Source organism: Uranotaenia lowii, chromosome 1 (genome assembly GCF_029784155.1).
Source record: "Uranotaenia lowii strain MFRU-FL chromosome 1, ASM2978415v1, whole genome shotgun sequence".
NCBI classification, from domain to species: domain Eukaryota; kingdom Metazoa; phylum Arthropoda; class Insecta; order Diptera; family Culicidae; genus Uranotaenia; species Uranotaenia lowii.
In genome coordinates, this window is record NC_073691.1 from 23241076 (window position 1) to 23258578 (window position 17503).

Sequence of the window (17503 nt, forward strand, 5' to 3'; positions counted from 1 at the left end):
TTCTAACGTCCTATAGGATGTCTCCGACATCCGTTTTATCCGTAAATTTTGCTGCTGATTTTTCAAGATTATTTTTTATAGTGGTTTGCTCGCAATATAATTCCTTGCTCGCTAATCCCTCTATTTGTTTCGTTTCCGCTTTTTTAATCGTTTTACTTGTGAATCTGCCACCCGCTGCTACTAAACGGTTTCTCTCTTGCTGCGCTACCACTAACTTTCGCCTATCTCTTTTTGTTTTTTTGTGTTTTTTTTTTCACTTCTTCTCTGTTTTGTTTTGCTTCTCTTCTGTTTTACTCTCAATTAGTAATAGTAATTATATATTTTATACATAAAAAAATGAATTTTAAAAGTTCTATTTCTCAGTTTCTGTGGGTTGCTTATCCTTATCGCGCCGTTCCTCGCGGATCGGCTCGCCGGGGGCCGTGTGGAGCAGCGTGCTCGTACCGCCCTTCAGGATCCCTCGCTGTTTCAGCATCGTCCAGTCGAAGGTGTAGTCGTATTGGTGATTTAGTGTACGGAAAAGGATTCTGAAAATAAGCGAAAAAAAAAACAAGATTAGATTTTAAACAAAGAAGAGAAAATAGATGACACAGGAATGAAGATTATAAATAAGACGAACAGAGAAAAAAAAAATTATTTGGCTCTCAAAAATAACAATGCCTAAAAAATCAATATCCTGGAAATCGAAATTTTAATTTAAAGCAAACACAAAGGTAAGCAACTCTCCTTGCAAACCTTTATTCAGCCAATTTAATACTTTGAAATCAAGCAATCAATGAATACGGAATTTAAGTTTCATTAATTAATTTTGATGGTAATATTTCTAAAAAAAGCTGCCTTTCATAACATCGATTATTTTTTTAGTATTTAAGTTCCCACTGCAACATCGAAGCCGGTGGACCACATAGCTGATTCACCTTTCCGTTTCATCGGGGCGCGTGGAAGCCAATCTTTAATTAGTTCCAGCTAGTATCAATGTTTCATCATTAGGTAACGGAAGAAAAAAAAAAGCTTCCATCAAAAGATGGTAGTTAGTCATCATCCACTGAATGGTAAATCATCGACAGCAACGCAATTGCTGTCAACTTCCGTAACTCGATCGGCATCTTGAAAGTAGCAACATCAAAACAAAATATGCACAAGTAGGTACGCCAAACTCTTCTCCAAGGAATGAAACCGTACTGAAAATCCGACCCTCGTCGACATCGTTCTTCGGTTTTCGTTTTCTAAACCCCACAGCAATGCTTTCGAGGACACTTGCCAGCAGCCCACAATGATGCTGATGATGATGGTTCAATCACGACGGTACTTCAATGGCATAACAGGCGGAGGCGCCTCCGGATTTTATCACTGAAAAGCAGTTTTGACTTACTGATGAATTGGCGATAGTCGGACAAAACAGAAACAGATGAGATAACAGGAAAAAAAGACACGATATCTATCATTCGTGATATTTTAATTTTTCTGTTAGAAAAATTGTTACCCAAGGGTAACGATCTGTGACCCTGGTGATTCAATATGTGCATAATTGCAATTTCATCACCAATAGACGCGCTGCTCGCGATATCGGTCGTTAAACACAATTTAGCCATCGATATCTTGTTTTAGTAGATCCGAAATGGAAACGAAACAGCCGGCAACAGGACGTAGCGCCGCCGTCGTGACAACCGCCCCTAGGAAACGCTGACCTCATCATATTTGCAATGATAATGATGTCTGGGGGGAGGACCAACTGACTCTGATTTGCCTCGTAAATACTGCAACGATGGATGGCAGCGGTGCTTTAGCCATGAAGATAGCGTATAACAATTCAGTCAGCCAGTTCGCTAACGCCGAAGAGAGAAGAAACAAACGAAAACCGCAAGCTTTCAAAGGAGAAATCAAACAAAAACATTGCTGCCCTACAAAAACAACAACAAGGGGCCCATCAGAAGGAGATGATGCAATGGGTAGCTGCGTCGGCCAAGCCAAGCCAAGTCGTCATCATCATCGTCATTACAATCGGTTATGGTGGTCTATGCCTCGCGGAGCTAGAGGGCCGTGAAACTCGAGGTCTCAATGCGTACCACCCACAAATACCAGCCCGAATCGAGGGTGGGTGACAAATACCCGCACCCGTATAGTGTCGATTTGTCCATGCTGCGCCGTCATAACATATCAGCATAAAAGTAGTAGGTACACGAAAAAAAAAAATCGAAAAAAAAAACATTCAAGATGGACCCGCGAACGTTGGGCTGTTTAGGTTTTGAAAAGTAAAAGACCTAGATTTTCCCATGGCAGAAAACAATCGGCCGAGTGAGCGGGCTACAATCACTAATTGATATATAACCAACCAAGCAAAGAAACACCAATAACAACGGCCGAAGCAAGCGAAAACTGACAGCATTATTATGCTCGGTATGCAGTCGGTTCTATGTGGTTTTGTTCCATTTAGGGTGATTCTCAGCTACATTCATTTCCTCTAGAGGAAAAGTTTCGTTTCAAAATCATAAACATTTCTTATAAAGCACAAAAAGTGTATTTGGACCTACTGAAAAATCCCGTTAAAAAAACTGGCATCATTGTTTAAGTATTTGAAAATAAAGGAACCATGCGGTATCGTTTTTTGAAAAGGGCATATACGCCAATTGTAAACAAACTCAGTTACTAGCATACACGTATTAAACTTTCTTTTTTACATCTGAAAAAAATGATTCTCTTTATAATTTTCTGATTTTAGTGTAGTTTAGTTTGATTTTTTAAATAAGGCGAATAGGTTTTTTTTCTGAGTGTGTAATCACGATGCTAGTTCGCCCCCTTCATCTCACGAGCGAAAAGCATTTTTTTGTTATTATTTGGCAAGGTTTTTCCCCTCCAAATCGCGAACAAAAAGGCCAATAGTAATTTCGGAATCGACAAAGGGCATTCAGTCATTCTGGATTTAAAAAAGGCGCTCACATTTTGGCGAATAGACAAAAAATTAGAAAACAAATTTATTCATCTTTATGATAACAATCACAAAAAAAACCTATATTTAGATACCTCTCGCGAAATGAAATTATACTTATTCTTAAGAAGTTTAGGTACTAAGTGAGGAAAATGATTAGATACAGCGAAATAGGCAATTGATTATACTTTCTCAAACTTTCAATGCGTTTTTTCTCAAAACAGAGGTCTTGGCGTATCGGTCCTTTTCAAAAATCGATACCGCATTGTCGAAGAACAAATCTTTGTCTAGAAAACAAACGTGGAATATTTCATTTCGTCAATAACTCAGCAAAGCGACTAAAATAAATTTTGCAAGATGGTGGAATCGATCGGGAATGGTTGAAAGATGAAAATCCAACTGTTCTTGTTGTTTTAAACCTCCTAGAGCTGTTTTTTCCGATTCCATGCTAAAAATTTCGCAGTTGCAACCCTAATCCACTCTTGAGTGTCAATATGATATGACCCTATTGTAAGTTTGGCGGCTTGTAACTTTTTTCGGGTGCATACAAATGAAACAATTTCTTCGGGGACCCTCAATGAATTCTTGATATATTTAATTTTGCATCATAACTTTTTTTTATGGACGCACCCTGAAATCCCAGAAAAAAACTCCCTAATCAAACCTTGAGTGTCAATTTGACACTCCTCGATTTTTACAAAATTTATAGTTTTAGAAAACCTCGTAATGTAACTCAAATATGTTTCTCAGACATTATTTAGCTACAACACTTCTTAGTTTTCCGTTATTTAAAGTCAAATTAAAAAATCCGAAAAACATGCATCGGAAAAATACTGTAGTTCTGCTATGGAATTAAAATTGTCAAAATTGTTTAAGTTACACCAGATAAATTTTCAAAAGAAGATCGGAAAGTTGACGTAATTTGGCACATTGTTGCATATTTAGATTGTCAAAATACAAAACACAGCTTTTTTGACGAATTTTCATAGGTTCTTTTTTCGCTGTTTTTTAACTTTATGTCAATGTCCAATTTTGAAGATTGTCTTGCACTAAAATACAACTTTGCACTGGATTTTGAGCAATTAAGTTATATTCACCAGAAGCCTATTTTATACCGATTCTAGTGGTGAAATTACATAAGCACTGCCGCAGTAAATCCAGAAAATTTGCGCTGACGCTTTCGTTTTTGTTTGTTTTTGCTCAACCGTCGGTATCGAATCGAAATTACCCAAAGTTAGGTAGGTTCAGCGTATTTGGCGCAGATAGAAAGGAGTGTAGGCGACGTTCAACGTCAAAATACTCAACTGGTACGAATCACCTTATGATTTGGTCGTTTTTGCCGCCCAGTCTCACCCAATTTCGGAACAAACCAAGCAGCTGGTAGTGGTAGTTTTGTGATAACTTATTGATATTTGGAAAGTATTTCACATTTTTATTTTTCATATTTTTGTAAAGTGTCGCAGCGCTTATGCAATTACACCACTAGAATCTGTATGAAATTTGATTTCTGGTGAATATAAATTTGTAGCGGAAATTTTTAGTCAATATACTCAAAATCCAGTGAAAAGTTCAATTTAAGTGCAAGAAAATCTGAGAAATTGCAAATCGACTAAAAGTTAGGAAAATAGCAACCTTTGAAAATTCGTCAAAAATTCTGTGTTTCATATTTTGACAACCTAAAAATGCAAAAATGTGTCAACTTTTTAATCCTCATTTCAAAATTTATCTGGTGTGACTTAATTAATTTTGACGGTCCATTGATTGAAAATTACGGTTTTTACACCAGTTTTTTTACATTTTTTGTGGCGATTTTAAAAAATTTCAAAAAAAAAGATGTCCCTTATGTACAACTAACTAACAACTACAACTATTCTAACTTTATCTTTTTCCGAAACATGTTTTTTCGGATTTTTTTTAGACTTTCAATAACGGAAATCTGAAGTGTTTTAGCTGAATATATATTGTCTGAGAAACATATTTGATTAAACATTACGAGTTTCGCAAAACTTTCCAAACATTTCATCTTTCAACCATTCCCTACGCTATGAAACGCCTCATACGATATGGGTATCGAATAAAAGGCTGAAAGCAAACATAAAAAAATACCATAGTTCGCAGCAACGTTAAAAATGAGGCGTGAGATGCTGAGATGTCAACATATGTGAAAAGATGAGACGTTAGATGTGAAACGGGAAACGTGAGATATGAGCGAGCGAGGTAAGACTGAGACGTGCACCGTAAGATGTGATACGAACCGTGAACGCGGGATGTAAGACGTAAACAAAGGTTGCCAGAATTCAGCACGTATCCGGGCCGCAAATCCAGACAATTTTGTATAAAAAGCTGGCAGAATCCGGAAATTTGATTTCAAAATTGACAACCTTAAATCCGTTCAATATCCGGACAAAATTTGACAAAATTCGGATATTGCTCAACAAAAATCAAGTAAACAAATTGTAAAAACATATTTTTCATCAAAAATAATCGACGGTTTTTTAATCGTATTCTAGTCTTCTTGATAATTTTTAAAAATTTGCTAAAAAATTTCATTTTCTAGTTATTATAAAAACATTGCAGCACAATTTGTTTTTTTTTCTTTCTTAGATTTGCCAAATAAAGTGAAAAAATCCGGGTCAAATCCGGGCATTTTTCGAGGAAATCCGGGCAACCGGGCCGGGCCAGACTGTTCCCTAATTTTGTATTAAATATCCGGCCAAACGTGGATAAAACCGGGCAGCCTGGCAACCTTAACGTAAAGAGATGAGATGAGACGCGAATAGGTGAGATGAGTCGAGCAACGTGAGGAAGTGATTGAAGCATAAGCAGATGAGGCAAGAGATTGTGAGACTGTGAGAAGGTGTGTGGAGCCGTGATGTGCGAAACGGGAGAAGTGAGAAGGTGAAGTTAGACGTAAGGCTTGAAAAATGAGAGGGCAGTAAGCCGTGAGATGCTGAGTAAAAGGTGAGTTGTGAATATGAGAAACAGAGACATGAGACTGAAGATTTGAACGTGAAACTTGTTCAATTATCAAAATAGCATGAGATTATATATCTTATATATATAAAAATGGAGGCGTTTTCTTTGTAACACCATCAGGTATGAATGGTCGGTCGGAATGAAGTGAAGTTTGGTATCCGAGGGTTTTTCGGGTCAGAGATGGTTTGTATAATAGTTTCAAGAATCTAACTTTTTATGGAAGGTGGTCCCAATACAAATTCAACTTTAAATGGGACAAAAGCCATACAATTTTGTTACGATTTCTATAAAAATCGATTCGCGAGCACGATGAAGTTAGATGTGTAGAAGTGTAGATGAAATTTAACATTTATTACAATTTATACATTATAAGGTAAAACGAAGTTTTCCGGGTCAGCTAGTAAAAACATATTTAAGCAAATTGAAAGTGTATAAATATATTTCCGGAAACTCTGTACAATTATAGCTCGCCACTCTTGGAGCGCCAAAAATTAAACTTTCAATAAACATTCGGCTTAAAGTTCCAGTGAAAAGTCTACCAGGCATCTTTCAATCATTTAAGATGTTCTTTGAAAGAAGTTGAATTATGTAGGTAGATCGTTCACCAGACAACTGAGCAGAAGCAGCATGAATTTGTTACCAGAAAAAAAATACGTTCACAATAAAAGATGGGTTTTCAATGATTTTTTTTCCAGAACATAATCGAACTTTTATATAGATTGTTCTTTAAACTTTAATTCATCTCTGAGGATTTTTATGGAAAATTGAATAGTAAATATCTTAGTTATCAAAATTCAATGATATGTAGGACAAAATGACATCTACAATCAATGAACGGGAAAATGGAAAGAATCTGTGCACCCACGTTTTCTTACAATTTTTATTAACGTTAAGGCATGTTTCAAATTTATAAATCATGAATATGCTACAACACATAGAAAAAAAGACGACTGTTGTTCTAATTATTTCATCTGGTTATACCAATCATCAAAGCGTAGTTGATGTTTTCGCATCCAACTATAAATATAGTAGACTCAACTACTAACTGATGGTTGACCTTACGCAATCAAGTATGAATATAATACATTCAACTGTAATGGTATAATTGATTCAACTGTAAATATAAATAATTCAGCTACAATTGTATGATTGATTTTATGCATTCAACTATAAACATAATAGATTCAACTATACATTTGTGGTTCAGCTCTAACATTTAACTATAAATATGATATATTCAACTGTAGTAGTATGATTGAATGAACTGTAAATACGATAGATTCAACTACAAATGTATAATTGATTCTAGGTATTGAACTATAAATATAGTAAATTCAACTATATTTTTATGATTGATTGTATGATACTTAAACACTACATGATACTTTCAAACACTACATGTGTTAACATAAGTGCAGTTTGTGTGTCAGCAGCAGGCAGCTGATGTTTACCAATGGCCAGAAGGTAATTAGCAAAGGTATAATTAAATAGCATACATTTGCTTGTTTAAATAAACTTGTGAGAATTTTATGCTCCCTTTAGGTCAATTCCAGCCAGATGTGACAGCACACGTAGGAATCAATGCCGCTGGAGGAATTCTTGGACATCCCGGTTGGTGGCACCGAATGGTGTTTCATCGGAAAGCAGAAATGGCTGGACAGTGCCAAAACCGTTGATGTGCTGATTTCTAACAAAATCATATTATTCTTTTTGTAACCATAATCTTTTGAGTGTTTTCAGCTAATAACAAATATGTATAAACACAAAATTAGAAATAAAAAATAATGCAGAAAAAAAAACAAAAAAAAAACAACTGTAAATAAATAGTTGAACGCATAAAATTATAGATCATAGAAGTATAATTGGTTCGATCATAATTACAGTTGAATCAACCGTAGCACTTTTGTTGAATCTACAATATATATAGCTGAATGCCCAACATCAATCAGTATATTATAGTTGAAATTATTATTTTTATGATTGGATTAATAATACAATTGTAGTTGAACCTATCATATTTAAAGTTGAAATTATAAAACCAATCATACAAATATAGTTAAATATTTAATAAATATAGTTGGTCAAGAATCAATCATCGATATGATTGAATATAGACGGAATATTGTTGATGAAACTATACTTGTTTCTCCGTGAATTATTATTATTATTATTATCATCTTTGAAGATAGCCTTACAGTTATGTCAGCTGATGTAAAATTTTAAGATATTGTCAAGGTTGCCAGAATCACAGAAAAATCTATAATTTCACATTATTTTGAGCAATTTTTCATCACAGATTCTGTATCAAAGAACACAGAATTTTGGAAGTATTCACAGATTTTTTAAATTTTGTACGTATTTCCCAAATTGTAAATTTTATGTCAACAAACATACATTTTTTATTTCTGGATGTTTTGGAAAATCATGGTATGATTAGTAATGGTAATTGATTTTTCTCAAGTTAAATGTAAAAAAAAAATTTTTTCATGAATTTTCTAAAAAAATTATGCTGTTTCTATCACAGAAAACCATAAAAGAATTTCTGTGTAACATCACAGAAAATCAGAATTTTATTTCGCCAAAACACCAATTTTTCCGGCAACCTTGGGTATCGTTTCATTATAAGTTGGATCATTATAAGAGGTCAGGAGCTAGGCTTTGAGAGAGACAAGAAATAAGAACCACCCTAAACTGTCGAATTCCTCTGAGGAAGAGTAGTGGGTGAAGAATAGTGCAGTGGAAAAATCCTCCATACACATCTAAACCTACCGAGTTCCACGCCGCCGTAACAAATGGCAGCACTCGTTGTTGTGGAAAATGTCACACCAGCCAGCCAGCCAGCCAGCCAGCCAGAGCAAGATTTGTTATTGCTTGCTTGATGGTGCTGCTGCAATAATTTTCCGTTGCTGCTACTACGGCCGATTTCGTCAGCCCTCTTTGGTGGTCTTTTGAATATGCGCTGCGTTGCGGATGAAAACCTGGGCCCCGCAAAGGATGGAATTTTTTTTTTACGCTCAACGATAAACAAAGACATTCGGCGATGATAATGAGGAAGGAGGGAAGGAGTTTTAAAACTTCAACAAATAATGCTTCGTTACGGATCTATATTTGGGGATCGTCAAAATGCTGTCAGTTGGCGACACGATGTACATTTAAAAAATTTCTATTTCTTGAATGCATTGAAGTCAATTTTTTTCGGTAACAACTTTTTCGATTTTGCTAAGGCTTATTGTAACATTTTCAGATATTTCATAACAACCATTCTGTCACCAATCTTGAGTGCGAATTTCAACTTTAGACATGATCTGTGGGTGTATATAAAAATATTTTTCTTATCTTTACATCGATGTCAAATCCGAAAAATGTTGATTCTGCCAATGCTGTTAGTATAATTTTTTGACATTCTCAAACAACAAGTTTGCCTTAAACTTAAGATGCGATTTTAGGCATTAGACTTGAGTTGTGGGTGTAAATTATAATATTCAACTTATCAAGGCAACTCGTACAACAGCTAGCAAAAAATTTGTTCATGGGAAGTTACTTTGGGGAAAATATGTTTGTACTCCTTAGATTGCTATTGTCTGTTCGACTTTAAGGAATAATCTTGTGAGATTCAGATAGATTTCTCCTCGAATAGGTGAGATGCATTGTTTTGATGGAACTTTTTCTAGTATGTTAATTTTTCTTGCATTTCATAACTTGTTTGCGACTTCTACTCTATAAGAAAGAAAAGTGTAGAAGGTATTTTCTAAAAACAATATTAGTTAATACTCCAGATTTAGATAACGCGTAGTGCTTAAATCTTCATAGGTGGACATAAAAATTAAGTTTAGCCGTAACGTTGGAATATTTCCTAGGTGAAAATTTCCTCCTTTTATCGCCTCTTAGATGCCGCTTCAATAATTCAATCGGATTCGATTCGGTGCTATCGTTTCGATTTTCCTTCGAGACGTTAGGTAAGTTTGTAAGAAAGAAAAAATCACCTCCACCTTCACAGTGCACAATTCCTCGCTATTGACACACTTCCGAGAGCATGCAAGCCAGCCAAGTGCACCACTTCCTGTTGAGCTCGCTGCTCATCCATCGGACCTAGGGCTTCGCGTACCACCATCATCATCATATGTTAATGGCAAAGAATCTTCTCTCTGAATCTTCCCAACAACAACTGCTACAAAACCGAATGTCGGCGGTGAATGCATATTGAATAGCGGTTCATAAATCATTGAAGCGCCTCGACACATATATCAGAAAAGGGGGCCAAACCAGCAGCTAGCGGGGGCTGCTGAACATTAGAGTCGTCGGTTGGTCTTTTTTTCCTTCGAGTTTCCATATTAGCCAATCTTAATGTTGTGTTGTTGTATTTTTTGTTTTTGTTTTACGAGTGTCTATGTCTTCTTCTTACAACATACCAATGACTAAGACGAAGACGACGACGACGGGGTAGAAAATGTGTCGGAAAGGTATAAAGCTAGGCGGTGTCCATCTGCCTTTGCCTATTTTTAAAAAAAGAGTCTTTTCGTCGTGTTCTCCTAATGACGACGACGAAGAAAACAATTCCAAAAGAAAAATGTCTCTTTTGGTATAGAATTGAAAAGTTCCATGTCAGCGTCATAAATTATCAGAAATCTTGCAAAATACTTTGAATTTCCTAATCAGAAAAAAATTTGAGCGATCTTCTTTACCCAGCTGCCTAACATCTGTTTGAGAGTTGGTGTCAAAAAGCAAACAATAACTCCTTTCGAAATGTTAGGCCAGAGTTGTTGGCTGTAGGTGCTAATTTCGTCAGGTAACCTGACGGAACGACCCAACGATTTAGCTTCAAACAACCCTCTGGTTTGGTTCCAGTTGCGAAATATTGAGTGAGAGTAGGTTTGCCCTGCGCGCTACCGAAAAGAAGATATTGAAGCATGATCTGAGCTTACTTAGCTAGCTGGTGGCATTTATGCAAATCTTGCCAATGGTGTACTTGGACCTACATACATCTACGGATTTCTAGCTCGATAAGTTAAAATGCGCGAAAGAGAAAAAAATAAACCGTGAAGGTTTGCCCTCCCCCGTATGTTGTATTGCCTCGCGCGTCACTTTTGACAAGTGACTTTCCTTGGATGCATCTGACGAACGGGGGGACGCTGGGACGATTGTGTTGAATTAAAGAATTGGACTGTTTACAAACCATTTCCAACAGAAACTGTATAAAATTTGATAAAAAAAATAATATTTTGACGTATTGATTTTTTCATAAGAAAATAGCATTTCTTGAAAAATTTAATGGAAGTTTAGGGGAAATGAATCAAATATGAGCTCTAAATTTGAGATTTAAAAGTTTTTTTTTTAAATAGAAAAAATCCATTGAATTTTTTTACATATTTCTGGCAACACTGAAGAATCAACATTTTTAATTCTAATATTTCTTCACACCGTTTGACAATTTATAAATATTTCAATGAATTATTCAAGGAATTTCAAACCAAAACGCATTAACTGCTATTTTTTTACAGCGTACGTAATAACGGTCTTCAATCTTCAACAAAAGGTGTTTAATGAAACAAAAATTTTAAAATCAAAAGTTCAGAAAGATTTCCATAGAAAAAAAATAGGAAAAATCTTAATCCTACTTTGAGTTTATTAAAAATCGGGTTTGCTAGAGGTGTCTGTGGCTAAAAAACTCTTAAATAAAGACAAAAAAATCGGGGTTTGTTTTCGATAAAGGTTTGTTCGTTTATCAGTTATTATGACTAATTTTGGCTCAAAATGATTTTTTTTTCAGAGCCATTTCTATGGTGGCCAGCGGATTGCCATTCAAATTTCCGGTTTTCCCGATTGAGAATTTAATTTTTTGAAATTTTGGAATTAAAGGATTAAAAAATAATAGTCTATTTTTTAAAGACTGCAAAAAACCGCAAGAATCTCGGCTTATTAGAAAGAAGAAAAAACAGTTTCAGAAGTTTTTTTTTGTTGCTGTTTCTCATTCGGTTGAATATAATAATTTAGAAAAATCAAACCTAAATATTTGCTAATTTTTAAAGCATGAATCAAATATCTAACAGGAGATTCCAATTCAAAGCGTTAAAGTCCATCCAATATCAATTGCAAAATAGGCACCAAAAATGCTGAAACTCAATTTCAGATTTTAAACTTGGACTGTGAATTATACACCAAGGTCTTTTTTTACACTGATATACGTACCGCGTAAAAAAAACCGTGTAAAAAACCGTGTTAATTCCCGAAAACCGTGTAAAAAAAGCCGTGTAAAAAAAAACCGCGTAAAAAAACCTAGGTGTAATCATGAGCACGAATTTCGCATTAATTGCTTTTTTGACTATTGATTTATAATTCGAAGCTTCGAAGTTAAAAATCCACATAATTTAAGTTCATTTGCATAAACTGGTCTGTTTTCTGTAAGTTTATTTTTTTAAATAGAAATTCCTAAAACAGACTTCGACTTTGACCCTGGTTATTTGTTACGGGAATAATATATGAATTTGTATTCCTAAATTTGTCTTAGGTAGTGGGCAGTTGATCTTAGATTTGGATTCTTAGCAACCCTGAATGCTAGCGATTTTACGTTTTGAAATTCCAAATATTTTCCAGGTTTTTTCAGCTTTCCTGTTTTTTTTAATATTAAATTTAAATCAAATTAAATTGAAAAAATTAATGTAAATTTAATGTGAAATTTCCAAAACTGATTAACCGGTATGACATCATGGCAAATAATTGTTTGAATGTCCCATAACACGTAGTCTTTTCGCATCAAATTGATAGGTTTTCACAAAGTTTTGGGACGAATCCAACGAAATTGGCATCTGTTCATTGTTTTGCACCCCAATTTAAAAAAAAATTGCAAATTAGGTCCGGTTAACTTGATCTTGGATTCTTTATGATTTTGCGGTTCTTTTGAGCAACTATAAAAATTTCAGTTTTCTAAAATTTGTACAGAGTTGTTGAATAATAGTTGTACAGTTCGTAGAGAAATATGTAGAAAATATATCTAAATATAATATCAAATCATCTTGTCAACTTGAAAGGGGAATTATTTTTGTAATATCCTAGTCATTTGAATTGGAGATTCTTGAAAATATAGAAAACCGTGATTAGGACAAGGCTGAACTTTACTCATTTGAAAAACAATGTCAATGTAACTCTGCTTAAAAACGTCTCACACTGCCAAAATATTAGCTTTTTATAAAAAAATTAAGAAACATGTTTATAAAGCATCCCAGATTGAAATGAAATTTTCGAGACAACTCCGGTTCGGCCCGGATGCCTGGATATAGAAAACTGTCAAGATTCACTCATATAACTTGGAAAATTAAATAAAAATATCAAATCCGGTTTTAAATTTCTCGCCACAAACGGTTTTGTATAAGTTTTTCATAAAAATGAACCAATTTTTTTTTTTGATACCTTAAATAAGAATTGAACACTGATGATGTGTTTTGACAAAAAATTAATTCCAAATAATTATTCGTCAATTTTAATTTTTTAGTTGTCTTATAATTGTCTGCAATTTGCTCCCCTAATTTTCCGGATTTTGCCCGGTTTCTGCAACAGAAAATTTCAAATCAATTCCTCATTTTTGACAGATTTTTCAAAAGGTTTAACCGACAATGACCGGCTTCTGGAATGCTTAAACTATATATCGAACATTGAATGATTTGACGTCAAAACTTAAACCCTTTGAGGTAAATAGATAACATAAAAGGTTTTAAAAAGCAGGGTGGCCAGCGAGTTTCCATTTTCGAATTCCCGGTTTTTTCCCGGTTTTCCCGCATGAAATTTTATGGTTTCCCTCGTTTCAAAATGGGCGAATAAATATGTCCATTTGACAAAAACTTAAGTTGAAACTGACAACTTTATGCAAGTTGAATGTAAAAGTGTGAGAGGACTTAATTCTTTTTAGTTCAATCATGAAACTCAAAAGTTATTCGAATTATGGTGATCGTAATACGGTAAGAAAAAAAAATCTAGTTATTCGAACCTTAACCGAAAATTGTTACTTTCTTTTCAGTCTTTTATACTATCTTCGTTTTTTATAAGAGAAACTGCTATATTTTTATTATTCGCATGGATAAATCATAGTTTTTATATGATGCAATATAATACTTTTTAAATTTCAAGTTGAAATTCTAAATTTTTCTATTGAAATGTACTGGCCTACATTCAGATATTTTTTCTTCTAAAGCTCTTAAAACAGATTCAAATGAAACTTATTCATGATAAGCAATCTGATATTTTATTTCGGTACTCATATTGAATACTGAATCAATTGGATACCTTTAACATTTACATGTCCTATCTCAAAAATGCATGTTTATATTCGATTTTTTTGTAATGTAAACAAGAATCACACAAAACTTGTTCTCAAGTTACATCTTCTGTCTTCTGTGCGTTTATCAATTAACCGAATAAAATGGTGGCATCTTCGTTTCTGGCATTTTTCCCGCATGGGACAATTCCCAGTTTTCAAAAGTTAAAATGTAGAGAAATATTAAAAGAAAATATTTTAGCAACCAAATAATATAAGTTCTTCGAGGTCATGTCGTTTATCAGAAATTTGATTTTTGAACTTATATTTTTGACAGTTTTTCGTGTTTAAGTACAATCAACGCAAACAAAATATTATATTTTTTTTAGATTTTTTTTTCAATGTTTTATTAATCAAATGAAAATTTGAAGTATGGTTGATTATTTTTTATTTTTGAAGTACTGTAAACTAAATTGAAACCGCTGGAAATAAGTAAAGCCACGTCAAAAAAAATTCTTATTGTTAAATCTATTTAAAAACTACCAATGATCATTAGATTTTTGTATAAATAGCTTTTCAGTAAATTTTTCGACCGAGGTAAGACTCTCTCGTATAACGTACTATGAAAATTAATTTTTTTTTGTCATCAAATTATCCGATATTTTAGTCGGACTCTTCAGAATAACTCCCCTAGTATAGATTTCTGCTAATTTTTATAAGTTTCGTTTCAGTATAACGTGTTTTTCTGAAAAAAAAAAGTTAGCTCCTGATGCCGATTCGAGCTTCGTCAATTCTGGACTACTGTATAATTCCAGTTATAAGATAGATGATAAGCTCAAATCTTAGTTTTTGAGATGTGGATTCAATAGACTGTCTGATTTCAACATATGAATTCACATCACAATTCAAATTTTTTAATTCCTTTCACTTATTTCTTTATTCAGCTTTTTAAGTTATATTTTTTCCAGATATTCGCAAGGAAAGTGCACAATGGTAAAAATCTTTAATTAATTAACGCTATAAAAGTTAACTACCAAGACTTAACGTATTAAAACTTTACTTTTGGTTATATATATTTGGGCCACGTAGGTAATTGGGTTTGGTCCTTTTTCAAGTCTGATAATTTTTATCATTTTTTTGTTGTTGTTTCGGTCATTTCCAATATTTTGTTTATTTTGGTACCTTGGGTAATTCTAGTCCTATTGGGCTTGTGATATAGCTCAGTTGGCAAGTCTGTTGTCTCCTGAGTCGATGTCTGCAAGTTCGAGCCCAAGAGCAAACATCGAACACAGTTGTACCGGATAAGTTTTTCAATAACGATCCGCCAACTACACCGTTGATAAAGTCGCGAATGCCATAAAGATGGTAAAACGGCTATAATCGAAACAAAAAAATCTAGTCCTTTTGGTAGTTTTGGATATTTTTGTCAGTATTGTTATGTGTATAATTTTAATAATTGTGAGCAGTCTAATAATTTGGATCTATCCAGATATTTTTGTCATTTTCATCCTTCTGATCGTTTTAGTTATTGTCACTTTTTGTAGTTTTGTTTATTTTTGTCTTTTTGGTAATTTTAATCGATTTTTCATGATATGATATTTGAATCATAAAGGTTTTAATTGTTTTTGTTATTATGTCATTTTGGAATTGTTCAGTTTGGTAAGTTTAGTCATTTTGATCAAATTGTGTCAGTTTGTAATCTTTTTGGTATGTTTTTTGTCCGTATTCTCATTTGGGGGTGGTTATGGTAAGTTGAGTATTTGTTGGTCCTGTTTTTATTTTGATCATTTCTGTGATTTGGTCATTTTAAGCATTCTGGTCATCAAAACATTCCGATTTTTCCAATTTTATGAACCGTTTTGAAAATTTTCGAGAATTGAAATGCGCTTTGAGGTCCCCTAAATTATGTCAAATTTTTATGAAATTTTTGAAGTTCAATTTGACCAATTTCTGACCAACTTGATGATTACCGTAAAACGGGGTAACTTTGATCACTGGGGTAAATTTGACCAACAATAAACTTTTCCACATTATCATCAATAACTCAGTCTATATTTTTAATTTTTGAAAACTGTTTTCTACGTTTGAAAGCCTTTTAGTTGAGTATCAAAAATAGGCAAAATTTGGTTTGTATTTGAAATTTTTTCTTTTAGTAAAAAATCCAATTTCAAAATCTTAAAATACCTATTTTTCCAAGGCTCGAAAACAAACAGTTCTCATGGTGATACCAAAAAGCATTTTCTAAAAGCAAACGGGATGTTTAATGTGAAATTTAAACTTTTTTTTTTTCTTTGTATATGAACAGTTATAGTGCTATTTTTATAGTCATTTAATGATAAATTTTTGATATTTAAAAAATAAGGACATTATTCAAGAGTGAGCCCGTATTGGACAAATGGATAGGAATCCTATCAAATTGTTAACTGTGAAGAAAAAATGGCAATGGAAATAGTGGGAGGGCATAGGAGAATGTGTGAAGGTAAAATTTTATTTGTATTTTGAAGCTCAAACTATTTGGCAATTATAATTAATTTTGCCCCTAAATGTAGGCAGAATCAGAGTTCTTTTTGTATGTATGTTTGACCCACTTGTGGCTGATAGGTCTTTCGACCCGAGTTCTTTTTTCGATTATAAATATTTTTAAATAAAACGTTAAAAATCAAGGTTATATTGTTAAACTAGCATTTTTAAATATTATGAAGGTGATTTGTATCCTTTATGATCAAGAAAAATCGTTAAAACCGTCAGAATAGAGACTGATCAATGTCACCTCAAAGCATCAAATTATTAACAGAGACGAAAACGGTTTTTAAATCAAATTTAAAGAGGTCTAATAAATTTCTGCATCCATGTTTTACGTTCATAGGAGTCCAGTACTGGTTTTGAAAATATAAAACATGCCACATTCACCTTAACAGAAAAAATAATTGAAATATATTGAAAAAAGTGATCAATATTACCCCGGATTACGGTACTTTTAAACTTTAAACCAGCTGTTACAAAAGGTGAATCGAAAATATTGAAGAATTCTATCCATCAGAACCTCCTAAGTAGGGCCTTTTACACTTAAAGCTGTTTCATATTTAGATGTTATGCCATCAAAATATTTAAACTCAGTTTTTGGTAACTAATCGAAACTTTTAGATGAATTTCAAGATGCTGGTAGTAGACGAGCGTTTTTCCATATTTTCAGGAATAACTATATTGGTCCCTGGTTACTTCCTTGGAGAATCATCGCTTAGATTCTCCTGGTTCAATTGCTTTCATCATAAGTGTGCTCTCCAAGGAAGACACCTTGAAACAAAACTGTTTCGTGTTTCAACAATATCAAATTTGATATAGAAAAAAAAGTGAGA

At 33.6% G+C, this 17503-nt stretch overlaps 1 protein-coding gene across 3 annotated transcripts in view; it reads right to left on the reverse strand.

The window, feature by feature from the left end:
* Positions 1-228: 228 nt before the first annotated feature.
* The window catches only part of LOC129749285 (casein kinase I-like), a 61202-nt gene continuing 43927 nt past the window's right edge, over positions 229-17503 (reverse strand). For all 3 annotated transcript variants that reach the window (XM_055744238.1, XM_055744242.1, XM_055744243.1), the window contains exon 3: positions 229-527. In XM_055744238.1, coding sequence (XP_055600213.1) covers positions 353-527 — 175 coding nt within the window. In that variant the 3' untranslated portion in view covers positions 229-352. The remainder of the gene's footprint in view (positions 528-17503) is intronic.